This window comes from Tachyglossus aculeatus, chromosome 21 (assembly GCF_015852505.1).
Source record: "Tachyglossus aculeatus isolate mTacAcu1 chromosome 21, mTacAcu1.pri, whole genome shotgun sequence".
NCBI lineage: Eukaryota > Metazoa > Chordata > Mammalia > Monotremata > Tachyglossidae > Tachyglossus > Tachyglossus aculeatus.
In genome coordinates, this window is record NC_052086.1 from 30419962 (window position 1) to 30443644 (window position 23683).

Sequence of the window (23683 nt, forward strand, 5' to 3'; positions counted from 1 at the left end):
CAGTACTGGTCAATGATGAGTCTCTCTGCCTCTAGATTTTAGTCTTTCCCCGTGTTTCCCTGTCTTTGGGTTTATTGATTTTTCCAGTCTCTCCATAAGCGCGCACACACACACACTCTCTCCCCCCCGCCCTTTTTGATTCCTTTCCCTTTTCTGGTCCTATAATTGAACGACTGGCAGCACCCCTTAAGAGCCTCACCTCAAAAAGCCCCGTATTTTGTGCTGCTTTGAATTCCAGAAAATTTGTTCGCAAACTGCAGTAGTCCCATCCCATCCCTTCTCCTCGTATATTCCTTCCAGCGAAACTATGGTGCAATGAACCTAAGCTCTCTCTCCCTTCTCTTTATTATCGGAATGAGAATGTATGAGTGTGGAAAGGCGGGCTTATGTCTCCCCCTTGTATACTCTTTCCCAGTGCTCTGCACATAGTAAGTGCTTATTAAATACTGTTACTATGTTACTTTAAAACACTGTCATCTCGCCCCCTCCAACTTTCCTCTCTGATTTTCCACTCCAACCCAGCCCACCCACTTCATCCAGTCACTGAACCTCAATCTCGTCTAACGCGCTGCCGACCCCTCACCCGCATCCTGCCTCTGGCCTGGAAATTCCCCCCACCCCCCAAATCTGACATATCTGATCATCATCATCATCATCAATCGTAATTATTGAGCGCTTACTATGTGCAGAGCACTGTACTAAGCGCTTGGGAAGTACAAATTGGCAACATATAGAGACCCCAACAGTGGGCTCACAGTCTAAAAGGGGGAGGGAGAGATCACTGATCACTTTCCCCACTTCCAAAGCCTTATCAAAATCACGTCTCCTCTGAAAGACCTTCCCTGATTAAACCTTCATTTCCATCTGTTTAACCCTGGCACTTAGATTTTCAACCTTTATTCACCCCTCCCTCAGCCCCACCGTACTTACGTACGTATCCGTAATGTTTTCATTTTCATTTCATTTATATTAATATCTGTCTCCCCCTCTAGATGGTCAGTTCCTTGTGGGCAGGGAACATGTATACCAACTCTGTTATATTGTACTCTCCTAAGTGCTTAGTTCAGTGCTTGGCACACAGTAAGTGCTCAATAAATGTGCTTTGCACATAGTAAGCGCTTAATAAATGCCATTATTATAATAAATGAGAATGATTGATTCGTTGATATTACTACTGCTCCCTCCCTCATCCTTTCCTAATATCTTCTCTCCAATAATCTTGCTCCACTGTAATACTGTACCTTCAAGAAATGAAGAGCGTTCTCTTCACTCATTCCATTCCTTTTTCCCTCTATTTAAGAAAAGCATATCATGATGCTTTTTACGCATAATCTATGAGTAATTTGCCACTTTTTTTGCAAGGGCACAGCTATAGGAACAAGTATGACATTTCTGATTTAAAGGATATGCGACTGTGCTCACCTGTTCATACACAGAAATATATATATATATATATATATATATATATATATATATATATATATATATATATATGTGTGTGTGTGTGTGTGTGTGTGTGTGTGTATATATATATATATATATATTTCAGTATAGAAATATATACTGATCTATTCATAAACATTTTCTCCATGGAAGGAAAATTGTTTCAAAAAATGTCCATTTCCCCTTTCCTTTTAGGTCTCCTTAATAGACTTCAACTCTCACAAACATTTATTTAAAACACAATTCATTCAGTAGTTTTTTAAGTTTTAAAAACTGAAATGCCTAACATCTAAACTTAGAGAAATGCCATATTTCAAGTCTAAAGTGCAAACTGCATTATACTTGATCTAGATTTATCTTCCACACCAATACATTTTTAAATTTTTTTGTGAAGTAGAGTGGAAAAAAATCACAGATAAAAGAAGGGTAGGTGTTTTTATGTAATGAAAACGTATGTTATGAAATTTTAAAGGGCTAAGCATACAAGCTGTAAACTAAATTCATATTTCCCCATTCTCTGTATATTTATTTTCTAATAAAATACATTGCCTTGGCTTTCAGAGTTATAAAAAATTAAGTGCGAGGCAAGCTTTAGCTTTGGAATGACAGTGGCAAGTCACCCTTTCAACTTCCCTGCTCAGACTTTAAATTCCATAAATCCTGTAACATTTCTTGTTCTCTTGTAATAACCTCAGAAAACATTTACGATACCTATAAAAGCGAAGGAAAGATTCACTTTGCTAAAACGTTGGTGTGGCGAGAGATCGTCAAAAGGGGAAGAAGAGGATCAAAGAAGAAGAAGATCAAAAGGGGAAAAATAGGCTATTCTAGTTTCGGTTTTCTAGCTGCTAAAATGTATGTCCCGCTAGCTAGAGTTATAAAGCACTTTGGATCCTCTGGAAAAGTCTTCCAACTTGAGACTCAAGGCAGCATCAGAAATGTTTGATTCAGACAGCTAAATTTAGGGGAGCCCTTGTAGGCCTCCTTCCCATTCACTTTTGGAGTAAAGCAATAATGTGTGGTAGCTCCAGACCTATTGAGGATATGCAAAAGGAATCTGGGAAGTTAGTGACGGAATTCGGTTTTAATTCTGACCCAAAGTTTAGTGAACACTACTGAAAGTCTCCGAGCGACTGTGCTATGGAAACACACATTCAAAATGCTAGGCAAATGATTAGGAACTGAACCAGAGAAAATCCACAGCCACAGGTTTTCCCGTGCGACACGGAATGAAGGCTGATCTCCTCCTGGGCAGCACTGACTATGGGTGAGCCGATAAAGGAAAGAAAAGGAAGTAGAAAACCAATATAAGAAGGCCAGCAAAGACACTGGGACAAAGGACGCACATTCAGGGCAGTAATATAATAATAATGATAGCATTTATTAAGCGCTTACTATGTGCAAAGCACTGTTTTAAGCACTGGGGAGTTTACAAGGTGATCAGGTTGTCCCACGTGGGACTCACAGTCTTAATCCCCATTTTACAGATGAGGGAACTGAGACCCAGAGAAGTGAAGTGACTTGCCCAAAGTCACACAGCTGACAACTGGCGGAGCTGGGATTTGAACCCGTGACCTCCGACTCCAAAGCCCGGGCTCTTTCCACTGAGCCACGCTGCTTCTCTAATCGATTGATTATCGAAATATAAAACAAAGATACTCACATAAACCTTCACCCTCATTAGTTCAGGTATTTAGCAGCGGAGAAATGGCAGTCGGCAGGGCTCATTCTCCTGTTGCCGCCACTGGCGGCCTGAAGGGTCTGAAGACCATGGAAATCCCGGGGTGCATCACCTATAAGTGACTGCAAGGAGCAGGATGTGATGGGGTCCAACTTGGACTTCCCAAGCGCTTAGTACAGTGCTCTGCACACAGTAAGCGCTCAATAAATACGATTGAGTGAATGAATGAATGGGGAATGGGGGCAGGGGAGGGAGAGACAGACAGGCAGACAGAAAAAGAACACAATGTTGGCCACTGTTTTTGCTCTTAGTCATATCCAGTTCTGCCTGACAGTCTCTGAGCTCTTCTTCACCACCGTGGTTACCTCTGTGATGAAAAGAGGGACTTAATAATAATTGTGATATTTGGTAATCACTTGCAAATATGCCAATCTTGTATGAGGCGCTGGGGTGGATACAAGAAAATTCATTCATTCAATCATATTTATTGAGCGCTTACTTTTTTGGGGTTTTTTTTTAGTATTTGCTAAGCACTTACTATGTGCCAAGCACTGTTCTGAGCACTGGGGTAGATACAAGGTAATCAGGTTGTCCCACATGGGGCTCACAGTTAATCCCCATTTTCCAGATGAGGAAACTGAGGCACAGAGAAGTTAAGTGACTTGCCCAAAGTCACACGGCTGACTAGTGGCGGGGCCAGGATTAGAACCTACGACCTCTGACTCCCAAACCTGTGTTCTTTCCACTGAGCCACACTGCTCCTCCGCTTCTTACTGTGGGAAGCAGCGTGGCTCAGTGGAAAGAGCCCGGGCTTTGGAGTCAGAGGTCGTGGGTTCAAATCCCGTCTCCATCCCTTGTCAGCTGTGTGACTTTGGGCAAGTCACTTCACTTCTCTGGGCCTCAGTGACCTCATCTGTAAAATGGGGATTAAGACTGTGAGCCCCCCATGGGACAACCTGATCACCTTGTAACCTTCCCAGCGCTTAGAATAGTGCTTTGCACATAGTAAGCACTTAATAAATGTCATTATTATTGTTATTATTACTAAGCACTTGGCAAGTACAGTTCGGCAACAAATAGAGACAATTCCTATCTAACAGCGGGCTCGCAGTCTGGAAAATCAAATCAGACCCAATTTCTGTCCCACACGGAGCTCACAATCTAAGTAGGCGGGAGAACGGATGTTGATTTTCCCATTTTACAGGTGAGGAAACAGAGGCCCAGAAATCTTCAGTGACTTGCCCAAAGTTACACAGTTGGGAAGTGGCAGAGCCGGGAGTAGAAGATAGGTCTGCTGACCCTCAGGCCTGTGCTCTTTCGTCTAGGTTTCACTGCTTCCCCTTCGGGGCCCTCGCCATCTGTCCTTTGTGGGGGAGAGAGGAGGGTTCAAATTTTATTACAGTCTTATCCGATGTGGGAGTCTTAATTTGTACTTTTCCAGCGCTTAGTACAGTGCCCTGCACACAGTAAGTGCTCAGTAAATACAATTGAATGAACTTTACTTACGTAAGAGCCCAAGTAAGGTAACTTCAAACAGGAAGGGCAGAATAAGCAGTCTCTAAAGATCAATCAGTCAATCAATCAATCGTATTTATTGAGCGCTTACTGTGTGCAGAGCACTGTACTAAGCGCTTGGGAAGTACAAGTTGGCAACGTATAGAGACAGTCCCTACCCAACAGTGGGCTCACAGTCTAGAAGGGGGAGACAGAAAACATAACCAAACATACTAATAAAATAAGTAGAATAGGTATGTACAAGATAAATAAATAATAGAGTAATAAACATGTACAAACATATATACATATATATGTATATTATATATATATATACACATATATAAAGATGAATGTTTATTCACCTGTCGACTGTTAGATCGTTGTGGACAGGGCTCGTGTCTCCAACTTTGTTATATTTTCCCAATAATAATAATAATAATGGCATTTATTAAGTGCTTACTATGTGCAAAGCACTGGACTAAGCGCTGGGGAGGTTATAAGGTGATCAGGTTGTCCCAGGTGGGGCTCACAGTCTTAATCCTCATTTTCCAGATGAGGTAACTGAGTCCCAGAGAAGTGAAAAAGTCACACAGCTGACAAGTGGCGGAGCCGGGATTTGAACCCATGACCTCTGACTCCAAAGCCCGGGCTATTTCCACAGAGCCAAGCTGCTTCCCAAGTGTTTAGTACAGTGCTCTGCACACAATAAGTAGTCATACCATTGATTGACTTTAGCTACATATATAAACACATACATATACACTTTGTTCCCCTGTAACAATCAGGAGACTGTGAGCCCACTGTTGGGTAGGGACCATCTCTATATGTTGCCAACTTGTACTCCCCAAGCGCTTAGTACAGTGCTCTGCACACAGTAAGCGCTTAATAAATATGATTGATTGATTGATTGATTTCCCAGTTAGCTCTGCATTAAGGTCAACTTGTATTATGTGCGTTTTGGTCTTTGCCTAGCAGATGTATACAACTGTTTTATCCTAACATCATACCAGATTTATCCAGATGGGTGCATATTGTGGGAATAATAATCCCTAATTCCCTAAAAGCATTTTATTCTACTCAAAAAATATAATATTACAATTTATGGAAGAACCAGTTGCTTATACCATACGCATCCAAATTTTACCATATTTTCTTCCATGTTGGGCTGTTGTAAATACAAAAGATTTATTAGCAGCAGCCGCCACTTAAAGAACCCTATATTTATTTTGTCACATCAGCACTGTGGAAAAGTTCATCCTTGCAAGAATAAACTGTATGCTAATGTGTTTGAGATGCTCAGATTTATTTTGTCTGGCTTTTTTTACATTATTGGGATGCTGTGATTTCCTTTTAAAAGAACCATATGCGCAACTCTGACAGTTCATGTTTTTCGAAGTGTAAATGAGAATCTTTCAGTCTGGTTTTGTTACCAGCTCATTACTTGTAAAAATAAAAATGTGATTGCAAGGATAATGTTAGTGAAACAGGTTTACGGCTGGCTGATTTGTTACCTCTGTGGAGTGAATTTCTGTGGATTATCCAGTTGTACCCGAACAAATTAGATATAATGAATACAAGTAAGTAGAAGTAATTGTTCGGATAGATCATTTCCATTTATGATTATGTGGCAGTGAAAAAGATGGCATGATACTTAAAAAAAGTTGTCCTTCACATTAAGTATTAATGCGAATTCTTAAAGGTGATGAGCAGTTATTGAAGCGCTCAATAAGTACGATTGAATGAATGAACCATGTTAAATTATAATTATGGTATTTGTTAAGCACTGTTTGAGACAAATACAGTACTAAGCACTGGGGATGCTACAAGATAATCAATTCCACTTGGAGCTTGCAGATCAAGAGGAAGGAAGAGCAGGTGTATAATCCCGATTTTCTTTCTCCCAGGTTTCATTCCAGGTGACTGGCTAATCTGGTGTGAAAAGCAAAAGTCATTATGCCTGTAGATCCATTTGAAAACATTAAGAAAATCAATAGTATTTAGTTCCATCTGTGAAATGGAACATGGACCAAGCGCTTAGTACAGTGCTCTGCACACAGTAAGCACTCAATGATTGAATGAATGAATGGTAGCCATCAAAGTGTGGTTAATCAACTGGGTATAAATTGTATTTAAACTTTGGTCACAGAAAGATTGAGCCATATTAGAAAATAACATTAGTCCCGTCCGACCTTTGACTTTCGAACTCCCGAGAGTTGTAATTTAAGCTAGAACTGCATTAGGACTAATGTAATTTTACAGAGAATGAAATCTTCCCGGATCTCAGTGAAACGAACAGAATGATACCTGTTTTATTATCCTGCTAATGATAGGGAAATTTTTACAATTGGTACTTTTTGTTGCCATTCAGCATCTAAAAACTGAAAAACAATAGATTGTGCTCGCAAATATGAAATCTTAATCGCCCTGGGAGTTGGCTTGATTGACAGCTGCTGCCCAGGGGTGCTGAGTAGAATAATAATGATGGCATTTGTTAAGCGCTTACTATGTGCAGAGCGCTGTTCTAAGCGCAGAGGAGGTTACAAGGTGATCAGGTTGTCATTCATTCATTCAATCGTATTTATTGAGCGCTTACTGTGTGCAGAGCACTGGACTAAGCGCTTGGGAAGTACAAGTTGGCAACATGTAGAGACGGTCCCTACCCAACAGCGGGCTCACAGCCTAGAAGGGGGAGACAGACAACAAAAGAAAACATATTAATAAAATAAATAGAATAGTAAATAAGTACAAGTAAAATAGAGTAATAAATCTGTACAAACATATACAGGTGCTGTGGGGAGGGGAAGGAGATAGGGTGGGAGGATGGAGAGGGGGAGAGGAAGGAAGGGGCTCAGTCAGGTTGTCCCACTGGGGGCTCACAGTCTTGATCCCCATTTTACATTCATTCATTCATTCATTCAATCGTATTTATTGAGCGCTTACTGTGTGCAGAGCACTGTACTAAGCGCTTGGGAAGTCCAAGTTGGCAACATATAGAGACGGTCCCTACCCAACAGTGGGCTCACAGTCTAGAAGGGGGAGACAGAGAACAAAACAAAACATATTAACAGAATAAAATAGATAGAATAAATATGTACAAGTAAAATAAATAGAGTAATAAATCCGTACAAACATATATATATATATATATATACATACAGGTGCTGTGGGGAAGGGAAGGAGGTTAGGCGGGGGGGATGGAGGGGAGAGGAAGGAGGGAGCTCAGTCTGGGAAGGCCTCCTGGAGGAGGTGAGCTCTCAGTAGGGCCAAAGGAATTACCAAAGGAGAGGCAGTGTGGCCCTGTGGAAAGAGCACTGCCCTGGGATTTAGGGGAGGGGGGTTCCGATCCCGGCTCTGCCACTTGCTTGCCGTGTGACCTTGGGTAAGTCACTAAACATCTCTAGTTTAAACAGAAACCTCACTAAACAGAGAGAAGCAGCGTGGCTCAGCGGAAAGAGCCCGGGCTTTGGAGTCAGAGGTCATGAGTTCTTCTAAACTTTACAGATGAGGTAACTGAGGCACAGAGAAGTGAAGCGACCTGCCCAAAGTCACGCAGCTGCCAATTGGCGGGGCCGGGATTTGAACCCATGACCTCTGACTCCAAAGCCCGTGCTCTTTCCACTGAGCCAAGAGCCCTGCACTCCCTTCCCATCGCTGCCAGCCTTCTTGCCCCGGGATTTGATCTGAGATTCCACAAGAGCTAGGGAGTGGAAGGACCGGGTGGGATGGGAAAGTCTGGAATATGCTGTTATGTGTAGAGGTCCAAATTCCTTGGGCTGGCTTGGGATCAAGACTAGTGCTTTGAAGCTTGGAAGATATCGGGGTTGCCTTCATGGTGCCTTCCTCACTAACATCAGATGTTCAGAGTTCAAGTTCAGCTTGTCTACGCAGATTTGGTCCCAAGCTATATTTTATTTTAAACTGTAAGAGAAGCAGCGTGGCTCAGTGGAAAGAGCACGGGCTTGGGGGTCAGAGGTCATGGGTTCTAACCCCGGCTCCGCCACTTAGGAGCTGTGTGACTTTGGGCAAGTCAATCAATCAATCAATCGCTCTCTTCCTCCCTTCAAGGCCCTGCTGAGAGCTCACCTCCTCCAGGAGGCCTTCCCAGACTGAGCCCCTTCCTTCCTCTCCCCCTTGTCCCCCTCTCCATCCCCCCCATCTTACCTCCTTCCCTTCCCCACAGCACCTATATATATGTATATATGTTTGTACATATTTATTACTCTATTTTACTTGTGCATATCTATTCTATTTTATTTTGTTAGTATGTTTGGTTTTTTTCTCTGTCTCCCCCTTTTAGACTGTGAGCCCACTGTTGGGTAGGGACTGTCTCTATATGTTGCCAATTTGTACTTCCCAAGCGCTTAGTCCAGTGCTCTGCACATAGTAAGCGCTCAATAAATACGATTGATGATGATGATGATGATTTATTGAGCGCTTACTGTGTGCAGAGCACTGTACTAAGCGCTTGGGAAGTACAAGTCGGCAACATAAAGAGACAGTCCCTACCCAACAGTGGGCTCACAGTCTAAAAGTCTTAACATCTCTGTGCCTCAGTTCCCTCATCTGGAAAATGGGGATTAAGACTGTGAGCCCCACGTGGGACAACCTGATGACCTTGTATCTCTCCCAGCGCTTAGAACAGTGCTTGGCCCATAGTAAGCGCTTAACAAATACCAAAATTATTATAATTATTCCCGGTGAATTCCTCTACCAGGTGAAAAGGCTTTTGTCAGTGATTCCTTAGTTGGCAAAAAACCATTCTGTTAGAGTAGTTTCATGTGATCACCTTGTATCTCCCCCAGTGCTTAGAACAGTGCTTGGCCCATAGTAAGCGCTTAACAAATACCAAAATTATTATTATTATTCCCGGTGAATTTCTCTACCAGGTGAAAAGGCTTTTGTCATGATTCCTTAGTTGGCAAAAAACCATTCTGTTAGAGTAGTTTCGTGTTCACCTCCCTTTTCCACTGGCAGTACTGTAAGATAGTATTTTTTTTTTTCTTTTGGCTCGGTATGGTAAATCCTTGTTCCCGGCTTGCCGTCATTATGGTGATGTTTATTGCGGATACACAACTCGCACAAAATAGACTACAGAACTCTGTAAGGTTTATTCCATCATATGTCTGTCATTCTTCCTAGGTCGATCCAGTGTTTACAAGTGAAGTCAAAGGTAAAGTGAACAGGTAGGTGACTTATGAGAAGAAAACCCAACAAAATCAGATGTCCTCTCTTATAAATTCCAAACACTCAGACCTAGATTTTATTTTTAAAACAAGCCACCTTTCTGGAAATCACTGTCATTGAATATTAATTATCCATCAATCTTATTTATTGAGCACTTACTGTCTGTGGAGCACTGTACTAAGCGCTTGGGAGAGTGTAACAGGGTTGGAACTGTTAGATTGGAACTGTTGGTCCAATTTCTATAACTACAGGTATAGAAATGGAATTATTCCATTCCATTTTGACACGATTTGGCTATTTTATAGCTTTTCTGTTCTCTTCTCCCATGAGATCCAAGATATCCTATCCACTTCAAAGTGGGAAGGCACACAAATAAAGGTCCTCTTGTGGGGCTCTGAAAAAATCAATAAATCTCAATCCTGATTTTAACAAGAAACAGTGTGGCTCAGTGGAAAGAGCTTGGGAGTCAGAGGTCGTGGGTTCTAATCCTGGCTCCACCACTTGTCAGCTGTGTGACTTTGGGCAAGTCACTTCACTTCTCTGGGCCTCAGTTCCCCCATCTGTAAAATGGGGATTAAGACTGTGAGCCCCACATGGGACAACCTGATCATCTTGTATCCTCCCCAGCGCTTAGAACAGCGCTTTGCACATAGTAAGCGCTTAACAAGTGCCATCATCATTGTTATTATTATTAAATCTTTCCTGAGAAATCCAAGCTAAGTTCATGCAGAGGTACAGATCCACAATGTCACTCTTTCTTTCTCGCAGGTTACTACCACTGTGAATCTTTAGAGTCAAAATGTTCTCAGTGACCCACTTGGTTTCTAGGTCCGCCGGGGTGCAGCTGATGGGGGAGATACCTCGAGAAGATCTTCATGCCGTCGTGAAAAACTGCTTCGCTGTTGTGAATAGTTCTGTTTCTGAAGGAATGTCAGCTGCAATTCTAGAGGTAAGACTATAACTTAGGTTCTGAAAGTGGGAAGCAAGTGTTTCAACCTGGTTTATTTCTAGATCTTTCTCGGCAATTATGTTTTTTTTTTCAAATGGTCCTTGTTAAGCATTTACTATGTGCCAGGCACCTTACTAAGCGCTAATCAGGTTGGACAAAGTCTCTGCCCCACATAGAGCTCACTGTCTTAATCCCCATTTTACAGACAAGGTAACTGAGGCACAGAGAACTAAAGTGACTTGCCCAGCCTTAAAAGGTCCTTGTGAATGTCTTGTGATCCTTGTGATCTCTTGTGAATGCTTACCTAATAGCCCTACTGGATAGTGGCATGAAAATAATCTTTGCTTATTCAGTGATCATTTTAATTCAGAAGGAAAAAACGAATTCCAGACGGGGGATTCCTCATTCCTCATCCCGGCTCTGCCAATTGCCAGCTGTTTGACTTTGGACAAGTCACTTCGCTTCTCTGGGCCTCAGTTCCCTCATCTGTAAAATGGGGATGAAGACTGTGAGCCCCCCGCGGGGCAACCTGATCACCTTGTAACCTCCCTGTCTTAGAACACAGTAAGCGCTTAATAAATGCTATTATTATTATTATTATTGTTATTAAAACGTAGGAAAATGTTGGAGCCGGAATTAGAAACCTGGTCTCCTGAGTCCCAGACCCTTGCTCTTTCCCCTAGGCCACACCTCTTTCCAGCTTTCAAAGTTGGACATCCAAAATTTTAGAAAGAGTTAAAGAAGTTTTCCTCCTGTACTCGATATCCTGAGGAATTCTGTAACTTCCTGTTGCCGCTCCCCTTTTCAGGTACACGATCAAATTAAACCAGAAATATATGGTCCTCTCTGCCTCTCCCTGTGGGAGGACGAAGTCAGGGGATACGTTGGGTCAGAGGGGAGGTGCTAGGCAAGTCACTTCACTTCTCTGGGCCTCAGTTCCCTCATCTGCAAGATGAGGATTAAGACTGTGAGCCCCTTGTGGGACAACCTGACTACCGTGTAACTGCCTCAATGCTTAGAACAGTGCTTTGCACATAGTAAGCACTTAATAAATGTCATTATTATTATTATTATTGTTATTATTAACAGCGATTTTACTCTGCTCTGCCCCGCTCTGGGTCCTAGAAGGTTGACAGGAAGAAAGTGCTGGATTGGCTGTTTATCTATGGGAGGGCACAGCAGGAAGGGACAACCAAGGACTACAGCAAGAACAGTGCTTTGCACATAGTAAGCACTTAATAAATGCCATCATTATTATAAGGACTACAACACTGCTTACACTAAACTGCTTTTGTTTCCTGTAAATCCTGATCAGATCTGACTAAGCCCCACTTTTTCTCACCTCCCACTCCCTTCTCTTCGCCCTGACCTGCATTCTTTGATCCCACAGCACTTATGTTAATGTCTGTAATTTGATTTATTTATATTGATGTCTGTCTCCCTGCCTCTAGACTGTGAGCTCGTTGTGGGGCTGGGACTGTCACTGTTTATTGTTGTTTTGTACTTTCCCAAGCGACATAGTAAGCGCTCAATAAATACGATTGATGATGAGTAGTACGGTGCTCTGCACACAGTAAACGCTTAATGTATGGATGAATAGTCACATTCATGTCCATTCAATCAATCATTTGGTCAATCAGTCAATCAGTCAGTAATATATATTGAGAGCCTCTTGAGTGCTAAGCGCTATACTAAATACCTGGGAGAGTAAAACAGTAGCAAGACCTCTGTTCCTTGTCCCTTAGAATCTTATAATTTAATGAGGGAGGGAAACAGACAAAAAATGGTTACAGATAGTAAAAACTGGAGGAAGAAGCTTCAATCAGGGAGTAATACAAGCACATCACATATGGATACATGAATAAAAAAATAGACAAATAAAAAGATACCTAAGAGGACAAGATTTTATATACCCATTAAGTCCACACACAGCAGATCGTCACTATATTCTCACTTCAACCAAAACGCGTTGGACTGAAGATTCGTGACACCTTATGGAGTTTTCCGGAACCTGATTGGTGTTTTGGAAAGAGAGGGTTTTTCAGAAATGTGCCCTGGGAAGGTGTGTTAATCAATGGCTTTTATGGAGTTGTTCTTACTTCAACCAAAGCCCGTTGCACTGAAGATTTGTGACACCTTATGGAGTTTTCCGGAACCTGATGGGTGTTTTGGAAAGAGAGGGTTTTTCAGAAATGTACCCTGGGAAGGTGTGTTAATCAATGGTATTTATCGAGTTCTTACTGTGTGCAGAGCACTGTACTAAGTGCTTGGAAGAGTACAATACAATTCATTCATTCATTCAATCACTGTGTGTATAGCACTGTATTAAGCGCTTGGGAAAATATGATACGACAGTAAACAGTCATACCCTGCCCACAACGAGATTACAGTCTAGTTGCAGGGGGACAGACATCGGCACAAATAAAGTTAAGTAAGTGCTTTGGGGCTGGGAGGGGGAAGGAGCAAAGGAAGCACGTCTGCGTGACATGGAAGGGAGTGGGAGATGAAGTCTGGGAAGGCCTCTTGGAGGAGTGGGGGCCTTCAATAAGGCTTTGAAGAGGGGGGACAGTAATTGTCTGTCGCATTTGAGGAGGGAGGGCATTCCAAGCCAGAGGCAGGGCATGAGCCAGGAGTCGGTGGTGAGACAGGCGAGATCAAGGCACAGCGAGAAGGTTAGCGCTAGAGGAGCGAAATGTGTGGGCTGGGCTGTAGAAGGAGAAAACCGAGTTGAGCTCGGAGGGGGCAAGGTGATGGAGAGTTTTGAAGTCAATGGCGAGAAGTTTTTCGTTGATATGGAGGTGGGTGGGCAACCACTGGAGTTTTTTGAGGAGTGGGATGACATGTTCTGAACATTTTTGTAGAAAGATGATCCAGGCAGAGGCGTGAAGCAGGGACTGGAGCCGGGAGAGAAACAAGGCTGGGAGGTTGGTGGCAGGATTACTACAGAGTTGGTAGACAAGTTCCCTGCCCAGGCGGAGCTTACAGTATAGAGGACAGACACGAACTTGTTGAATAAGTAGGAGGTGTCAAATATAGTTTGACTCATAGGGTGTATCTGTGTTGGCCAGATCTTTCCCCAGCTTGTCAAATGACCCACCAAGACCTCAAAGTAAACGTGTCCCAAACTGAACTCCTTATCTTCCCAACCAAATCCTGTCCGCCCCCTGACTTTCCTGTTACCACAGACAATGCCACTATCCTCTGTCTCACAAGTCCATAACCTTGGTGTTGTCCTCAGCTGTGTGACTTTGGGCAAGTCACTTAACTTCTCTGGGCCTCAGTTCCCTCATCTGTAAAATGGGGATTAAGACTGTGAGGCCCCCGTGGGACAACCCGATCACCTTGTAACCTCCCCAGCGCTTAGAACAGGGCTTTGCACATGGTAAGTGCTTAATAAATGCCATTATTATTATTATTATCTGTCTCATTCCACGGACATATTCAATCCGTCTCCAAAACCAGTCAGTTCTACCTTCCCAATACTGCTAAAATCCACCCATTTCTGTCCACCTAAACTGCTACCACACCGAGGCAAGCACTTGTTCTATCCCGTCTTGACTAGTGGATCTGCCTTCCTGTCTCTCCCCATTCCACCCAATACTTCACTCTACTGCATGGGCCATTTTTTCTAAAAAAAAAAAAAAAAAGTTCAGTCCATGTTTCCCCACTCCTCAAGAACCTCCAATGGTTGCCCGTCCATTTCCGCATCAAAGAGAAACTCATCCCCATCAGCTTTAAAGTAATCAACTCACCCCATCCTGCCTCACCTCACTAATCTCCAACTCCAGCCCAGCCCATGCACTCCTCTACTCTAACGCCAGTTTACTCCCTGTCCCCCGATCTCATTTATCTCATCCCCAATCCCTTTCCCACATCTTCCCCCTAACCTGGAAATCCCTCTTCCTTCAGGTGAGCCCAACCTCCGCTCTCCTCACCTTCAAAGCATTATTAAGCTCACATCTTTTTTTATGGTATTTGTTAAGTGCTTACTATGTGCCAGGCACTCTACTAAGTGCCGGGGGTAGATACAAGCTAATCAGGTTGGACAAAGTCCCTGTCCCCTGGGGGGCTCACGGCCTTCATCTCCATTTTACAGATGAGGTAACTGAGACACAGAAAAGTGAAGTGACTTGCCCAGGGTCACACAGCAGACAGGTGGCAGAGCTAGGATTTGAACCTAATGTCTCCCAGACCCTTGGTCTCTTCACTAAGCCACCCTGCTTTTCTTCCAAAAGTCCTCCCGTGATTAATCTCTTTCCCCCGGCTCCCACTCCCGCTGCACCATCTGGGCATTTGGATCTGTGACCTTTCGGTATTTGATATGAATCCCATCCTCAACCCTGCAGCTTTTATGTACATATCTGTAAATTATATATTATAAATCATTTATATACGCACATTCATTCAATTATATTTACTGAGAGCTTACTGTGTGCAGAGCACCGTACTAAGTGCTTGAAAAGTACAATACAGCAATAAAGACAGTCCCCGCCTACAACAGGCTCACAGTGGAGCAGGGGAGATAGACATCAATACAAGTAAACAGGTATCAATACAAATAAATAGAATTATAGATATATACACATATGCATAAGCGCTGTGGGGCAGGGAGAGGGGGTGATGTGAAAGGGAGCGGGAGCTGAGGAAAAATGGGGCTTAGTCTGGGAGGGCTTCTTGGAGAAGATGCACCTTCAGGAAGGCCTTTGAAGGGCGAAAGAGTGGTTGTCTGGCAGATTTGAGGAGGGAGGGCATTCCAGGCCAGAGGTAGGATGGGGACCAGGGGTTGGAGGTGAGACAGGCGAGATCGAGGCACAGTGAGGACGTTAGCATCAGAAGAGTGGAGTGTGTGGGCTGGGATGTAGAAGGAGAGAAGGGAGGTGAGGTAGGAGGGAGCGAGGTGATGGAGATCTTAAAGCCACTAGTGAGGAGTTTTTGTTTGATATGGAAGTGGATAGGCAATCACTAGAGTTTTTTGAGGAAGGGGGTGACATGTCTTGAACGTTTCTGTAGAATGATAATCCAGGCAGCGGATTGAAGTATGGACTGAAGTGGGGAGAGGCAGGAGGTTGGGAGGTCTGAAAGGAGGCTGATGCAGTAATCCAGTCGGGATGAGATGAGCGATTGTACTAACGTGGTAGTGGTTTGGATGGAGAGGAAAGGGCTGATCTTTTGCGAAGGTGAGCGCGACAGGATCTGGTGATGGATTGGCTATGTGGGTTGAATGATAGGAGTCAAGGATGACACCAAGGTTACGGGCTTGTGAGACGGGAAGGGTGGTAGTGCCATCTACATTGGTGGGAAAGTCTGGGAGAGGACAGGGTTTGGGAGGGAAGATAAGGAGCTCTGTCTTGGACATGTTGAGTTTGAAGTGGCGAGAGGACATCCACGTACAGATGTCCTGAAGGCAGGAGGATATGCGAGCCGGGAGGGAGGGAGAACAGGGACATATATATTCCCTGTTTTTTTTTAAATATGTGTGTGTGTGTGTGTGTGTGTGTGTGTGTGAGTGAATATATATACATCTATCTATATATATTCATGTAGATAGATTTATATTTGAATACCTTCTCCCCCTCTCAATTGTAAATTCATTGTGGGCGACTTGTCTGCCAACTCTGTTGTATTATACTCTTCTAAGTGCTCTGCAAATAGGAAGTGCCCAGTAAATATCACTGATGGATTGATTCCTATAATTGCTGTTTGGAATTACTGCGTTGTATACAATTCATGTACCAGGATTTCTGAAACAAGGTCACATGCATTGCACCCTTCTCCAGATGTGCCTCTAGTGAAATAGTCCTTTATTTGGGGGAAGACATTCAGCCTCATTTCTAGCTTGGGATCTTAGAATGTCAAAGTTTCTCGTTCTCATCGGAAATTCACCCGGGCATGCCCTTTCACTAGAATTCAGTCAGTTGCTCTGCTCCCAATTGCCCATCATCATCATCATCATAATAATAATGGCATTTGTTAAGTGCTTACTATGTGCAAAGCACTGTTCTAAGCGCTGAGGGGGATACAAGGTGATCAGGTTGTCCCACATGGGGCTCACAATCTTAATCCCCATTTTACAGATGAGGTAATTGAGGCTTAGAGAAGTGAAGTGACTTGCCCAAGATCACACAGCAGACATGTGGCAGAGCCGGGATTCGAACCCATGGCCTCTGACTCTCAAGCCCGGGCTCTTTCCACTGAGCCACGCATGAGTAACAGCCTTTATTTAACACAGAGGTTTTCCAATTGGGAATTCCTGGAGGGGAAATCTCCGTAGGAGATAACCCATTCAATCAACTCTACCAAATCACCAACCCCTTTCTCCTAGTTCTTAGCTAAATAATCACCTTAGAATCATCTCAGCATCCTCCTAGAGCAATCAAATGTAGTTTCCAGTACCAGTTTCATTATTCAGAATGTTCCACATCAGGATATACAAAGTAATAAACAAAATATTACATAATTATTTGGTTACACTAACAGATGACTTCCAAAAGTAGATTACCTACTCACTGTTCTTTCATCCTGTGTGTATATTATATATATATGTATATATATATATATATATATATTTACATAAATATATCTGTAGTTTTTGCAAAAAATGGATTCATATTAGCGTGTCTATTGGGGGACAGTTCTTTGGACCACTCTGAGTGTTTCATCCAGATTTTATTGGATGTCCTCAGGATGGCTCTCTGGGGACATGAAAAACAACTTAACAGAGATGTGAAATGTCTCTCTCATCTTTCTCTCTCCCTCTCTATTTTATATGTTAGGTTTTCACTGTAGTGTCACCAGATAGATTTACCTCCACTTGAATCGCCAATTTTCTTAAATCTTCCCATTGCCCCTATATCTAACCTTACTAGGTTATCATTTTTTCACAGGTATTTGTAACACCCCTTGATTCTGTTGGCTAGCCTTGATATTTACCGTTGTAACCCAAAAGACATGCTCTTATTTTGTTGTAGCACAGTGTGCTGAAAAACAGTAAATTAACTGAAGCAGAAATAACATAGCTCTCCCTGCCTAAGCGCAAGAATTGACCTATAATTGTCTCCCAGATACTTCCTTTGTTTGCAATGCCATTTCACAAAACAAAAAGAAAGTGGTAGAATCAGTCCTCCCCCTTCCATCACTGTGACGATAGGATAATTTCAAAGGTCGGAATAGGACCTTTATTGTTTTCAGGCACATTCAGATGTTAAGAATGCAAATATTTCAAAATCCGTACTCTGCCACTTATTAGTCCCCCTCTTTGTTTTGAAATTCCCTTCTCTAGGTGACAAAGTAAAACCCATTAATCACCACACTAGACTCTGAAAATTGGTTTCTTGCTGGGGTCTTAGTCGATGGATATTTTGTATGTAAACATGTTTCCTGTTTTTTTTAAAAAAATAGCTGTTTTAAGCAAAGCAAGGAGGAATCCATTGAGAGATTTCATCGGCACATGGCCATCTAGTTTCTATCATTTTAGTGGTGATGCATTGACTGTCAAATCTCAATTATTTGAAGGGAGAGGCAGCCACTATCGATTCTGACTTAAAAATTTTGAAGCTGTAAAGTCTTGTATGTTTTTTAAAGCTTGAAAAATGGCTTCAGACTAAAGCTTTAAATGAAATTGGTTCTGGAAAACACTGTGGGGGATATTTTGTTGCAATTCAAGGCTCAAATAACAAAAGTGGTTAATCAAGAAATAATGGCCCCCTGCTTGGCTTTAGAACTTGTCCGCTTCCTCCAAGACATCTGGACTTCCAAGGAGCATCGCTAGTTGGAGCCGAAGACATTTACCATAGCTTGTAAAAAATAGTGTTCCTTTTGAAATTTTCTAGGAAGTAGGAAGAATGATAATAATAATGCCATTTGTTAAATGCTTACTATGTGCTGGGCACCGTACTAAGCGCTGGGGTGGATACAAGCAAATCGGACCGGACACGGTCCCCGTCCAAAGTGGGGCTCATAGTCTTGATTTCCATTTAACACATTCATTCATTCAATCATATTTATTGAGCGCTTACTGTACTAAGCGCTTGGGAAGTACAAGTTGGCAACATATGGAGACGGTCCCTACCCAACAACGGGCTCACAGGCTTGTAACCTCCCCAGAGCTTAGAACAGTGCTTTGTACATAGTAAGCGCTTAACAAATGCCATGAGGTAACAGAGGCCCAGAGAAGTTAAGTGACTTGCCCAAGGTCACACCGCAGCAGACAAGCGTCAGAGCCGGGCTTAGGCCCCATGACCTTCTGATTCCCAGGCCCGTGCTGCCATGCTGCTTCTTTAATCGCGTGCAGGTTTAATAGCAGGCGTGGAAGTAAGGCAGAGTGATCCGGAACAGAGCACTGTTAGATTACGTGCTAGATGTCTGCTCCTCTTGGAATTGTTTTAAGTTTTTTTAAAATTTTTAAAATTTTTTAAATTTTTAAATTTGTTTTAAATTTTTTATTGCCTTTTGTTTTTTACTGCCAAGCCAATCACCCTGGATGGGGGCTTGTGTTGCGGGGCGTGGACTGCCTCTCACTGGCAGTTGTACCAAGAAGCACCCGCCAGCCCCTGCTTGAGGCTACAGCGTGGCCCCGAGCTGCGGCATCCAGCCGCGCATTCGGCTCCTGCAGTGAGCCTTCGGGCTCCGAGACGGGTATGGGGACCGCTTGGATGTTAACGGAACATCTCTCTTAAGTTGTTCTTTGTGTCCCCGAAAAACCATCCCGAGGCCAACCAGTGAAGCCACCGTGATTCTTGATAGCAGCTTTCCTGTCCCACTTCTTGCTTCAGCAAAGTATGTAGGCACAGGGGGATTCAGAAGTGATCGTTTTTAGGGAGTGGCAGAGAGAAAGACGAGAAACCCACCTCTCGTCTCAGGAGTAAGCCTCAATTTGTGATGTAGAATCCATACATCGACGTGTAGCAGGTTGCTTCCTGCAAAATTCCTCAGACTGATTTGAGTTATTGGGTGCCCATAGTGTTACTGGGACAAATCAATCAATCAATCGTATTTATTGAGCGCTTACTGTGTGCAGAGCACTGTATTAAACGCTTGGGAAGTACAAGTTGGCAACATGTAGAGACAGTCCCTACCCAACAGTGGGCTCACAGTCTAGTCTAATGAATGTGAGTTCATTATGGCCAGGGAACGTATCTGCTAATTCCCTTGAACTGTACTCTCCCAAATGTGAAGTACAGTGCTCTGCACATAGGAAACGCTCAGTAAATGCCACTGATTGATTAACATGAAGTCATTGTAAACTGTAGCAGATGCGGAGAAGTAGTAATGGTCTTTATAAATTGCCGACTGTGTGCAAAGAACTGTACTAAGCTCTTGGCGAGCGTACACAAGTAGACGTTAGACGTGGTCCCTGTCTCTTGGGAGGACACGCTGGAAAAAGAGTGAAAGATGTATCTGCCTGAGCAAGCAGAGCCCCTGAAGAGATATTTTCCAACACCTGGTTGATTTTTCCTTTAAAGTAAATAATTCAGTTTTTACCACTGTCACTGCTAAAATATACTGCAGCTCAGTAGACCTCATAATTAAGAACCTTTTGTTAATAATTAGCCTGACTTTCTGTTCCTCATTTTCTGCCATTATTGCTAGTTTTGTTTTTAGGCTACCACGATTAACAGTCATCAGTGTTTCAGCTTTTCAGATAGTTATAGATCCATATCGACCCGGCGCAGAGCAGGGATAGTCCCTGATCTTCAATCCTATAAACTAGGTTTGTTCACAGAGGCAAGGGAATCTCAGAGCCACAGAGCATTCCCAGTTTGGAGACTGTTGTTGTATGTAAATTTACGGAACGATCAACCGGATTCTTCCAGAGGGTACGGACCCCCTCCCCTGGTGTTTCACCTGGACCCTCTAGAAGTGGTAGTTGTGATTTCAGCCCACAAAAGTACCATGAATTCACTTACTGTTCAGTGGTTCGAAAGGCAAATTTTGGTCATCTGAATCATCCGCCAGTGGAAACTTAAGAATCGATACAGTGAGGCTCAACATATCTGGAAAGTTTTGCTGCAAGGTGGACAGTCGTACTGAAAAATAGACGTTAGAGCCCCATGTGGTGCTGAGACTCTGTCTGCCCTGTTTATCTTGCATCTTCTTTCATTCATTCATTCAATCGTATTTATTGAGCGCTTACTGTGTGCAGAGCACTGTACCAAGCGCTTGAGAAGTACAAGTTGGCAACGTATAGAGACGGTTCCTACCCAACAGCAGGCTCACAGTCTAGAAGGGGGAGACGGACAACAAAACAAAACGTATTAACAAAATAAAATAAATATGTATAAATAAAATAGAGTAATAAATATGTACAAACACATACACATATATGCAGGTGCTGTGGGGAGGGGAAGGAGGTAGGGAGGGGGAGGAGGGGGAGAGGGAGATGGGGAGACTGTCTTCTAGACTGTGAGCCCATTGTTGGGTAGGGACCGTCTCTATATGTTGCCGACTTGTACTTCCCAAACGCTTAGTACAGTGCTCTGCACACAGTAAGCGCTCAATAAATATGATTGATTGAATGAATGAATCTACCCCAACACCTGACACGCTAGAAAGCAATTAACAAATGCTACAATTATTATTATTCAAGTAGCTGTCCCCTGAGATTAGTGTAGAAACAAAGGAGCTGGGGGCGAGGGTGGAGAGAGAGGCTTGGAGGCAGTTTGTCCATGAGTTATAGGCATCTCCTTCAACCAAAGCCCCTCATGGTACAGCGGGACATCCCCGTACCCCCCCAGCCCCCCAAAATAGCTCATCGAGGAAATCCCACCTGGCTTCCTCGGCCTGCCCCATCCCCTGAGTTTGATGGTTTTCAAATTAAAACTCCCATCTTTCACAGCACGCCCTTTCTACCCGTAATAGAGTGGAGTTTATATATACTAACCTCCTTAAAGTTTAAAGATGGAATGCTTGTTCCCTGGATGATCCGAATGATATACAGGTTTTGTCTGAAGTCCCCTCCCCCCCTCCAATGTTTTATTCTCATGGCATTCATACCAGTTATGGCAGAGAAAAATTACGGCTCTGTGAAAGTAATGAGAATGATCAAAAATGTATTCTCCAAACTGTCAGTGAGTAAGTATAAAGTGAATACTGCAAAGGGGGGATTTTCACAGTGACTATAGTAATTACACCATTCGTGGTTTTATGGTATATGGCTTTCAAATTTCCAAATCCAGTAACCGTGGTAAATGCTAAAATATCTGGAAATGTAATATTCACACTGCTAAAACTATTTGGGGGAGGTTCTAAAGCCAGGTGAGCATGATGTGGTCACTTCAGGCCAATCCTATTACAATTACTACCACCCTAGCTGTTCTTTTTTTTTCCTTCTCCACCCATGTAGGCAATGGATTTGGAAGTCCCTGTGTTAGCAAGAAATATTCCTGGAAATGCTGCTGTCATCAAACACGAAGTTACAGGATTATTGTTTTCAGATCCCCAGGTAATAAATATATCCCTACTTCAGATTCACCTCAAATGTTCAAATCATATTTCTCTTTAGCCAAAAAAACCCCACTCAACTTTTTTTTCCTAAATGGTTCTTATTTTATTGTATGCTTCCAAACACTTTCTGCAATAGTCTGCACCCAAGAGGTGCTCAATAAGTCTTCTCATCTAATTAATGGCATGAGGTTAGGAAAGGAAGTTCTTGATTTGATTATTTTTCTCTTTCCTGTCAGTAGACCTAGTCTATTAATCATTAAATGAAGTAATATGTCTGTTCTTCAGTTTTTGTTTCTGTCTCCTCCCACTCTCTTTTCCTCTCTCCCTCTCATGTCCCAAATTTTCAGTTTGCATTCCAGATTCTTTTTCTGTTGTTTGTTTTTTAATGAGCTTTAATCGTGTCTTTGCTTACTCAGTCCTGTTGCAAGGGCCCACCTATACAACAAGAAATGCAGAATGAAAATTGATATTTAACAATCAGTTGTTATAGCCGTTTCATTTAGCTAGTTCCTCCAGATGCTCTCCTAAGTGAAATGTTATCATTTTTACCCCATAAGATTAGCATGTCTGTGTCCTACCAAATATGGTAAATTATATGGAAGTGATCATCTTTCTAAGCCAGCCAACAGAACCCATCCCTGCAAAGCTAGTACAGTGCTCTGCACAGAGTAAGCACTCAATAAATATGATTGAATCAATCAATCAATCAATCGTATTTATTGAGCGCTTACTATGTGCAGAGCACTGTACTAAGCGCTTGGGAAGTACAAATTGGCAACACATAGAGACAGTCCCTACCCAACAGTGGGCTCACAATCTAAAAGGGGGAGACAGAGAACAGAACCAAACATACCAACAAAATAAAATAAATAGGATAGAAATGTACAAGTAAAATAAATAAATAAGTAAATAAATAGAGTAATAAATATGTACAACCATAAATAAATATGTACAACCATAATTGAATGTATTGATTGATTGATTGAATGACAGCTATCTCCTCATTTCTCCAATTTTATTTGAGGTCCCCATCCCATTTCACTCTTACAAAGTGAACAGTAGAGAAGCCCTGAAACAGGTTGTATTGGGACCTAGGAATTAAGATTAATTCCCCTGATTTCAGGGAGTTGCTGAGAAGGGGCACCTTTTCAGAATTGATGGTCTTTCTTAGAGGTTTGAGGCTTGCAAGGTTCAGGGATGGTGTTGAGTTGCGTGTCCGAAGCATTGCCTTGTCAAAAGTTCAAAGCAGATTCTGGTTCCTAAAGGATAAGGTGACTTTTGCAAATACCAAGAGAAGCAGCGTGGCTCAGTGGAAAGAGCCCGGGCTTTGGAGTCAGAGGTCATGGGTTCAAATCCCGGCTTCGCCAATTGTCAGCTGTGGGACTTTGGGCAAGTCACTTCACGTCTTTGGGCCTCAGTTCCCTCATCTGTAAAATGGGGATTAAGACTGTGAGCCCCCCGTGGGACAACCTGATCACCTTGTAACC

The 23683-nt window shown here is 42.8% G+C and overlaps 1 protein-coding gene across 1 annotated transcript in view; it reads left to right on the forward strand.

Moving 5' to 3' along the window:
* The window catches only part of GLT1D1 (glycosyltransferase 1 domain containing 1), a 118793-nt gene that overhangs the window by 75152 nt on the left and 19958 nt on the right, over positions 1 to 23683 (forward strand). Inside the window, exons 9-11 of the mRNA XM_038763334.1 lie at positions 9761 to 9804; positions 10634 to 10754; positions 22096 to 22194. Coding sequence (XP_038619262.1) covers positions 9761 to 9804; positions 10634 to 10754; positions 22096 to 22194 — 264 coding nt within the window. The remainder of the gene's footprint in view (positions 1 to 9760; positions 9805 to 10633; positions 10755 to 22095; positions 22195 to 23683) is intronic.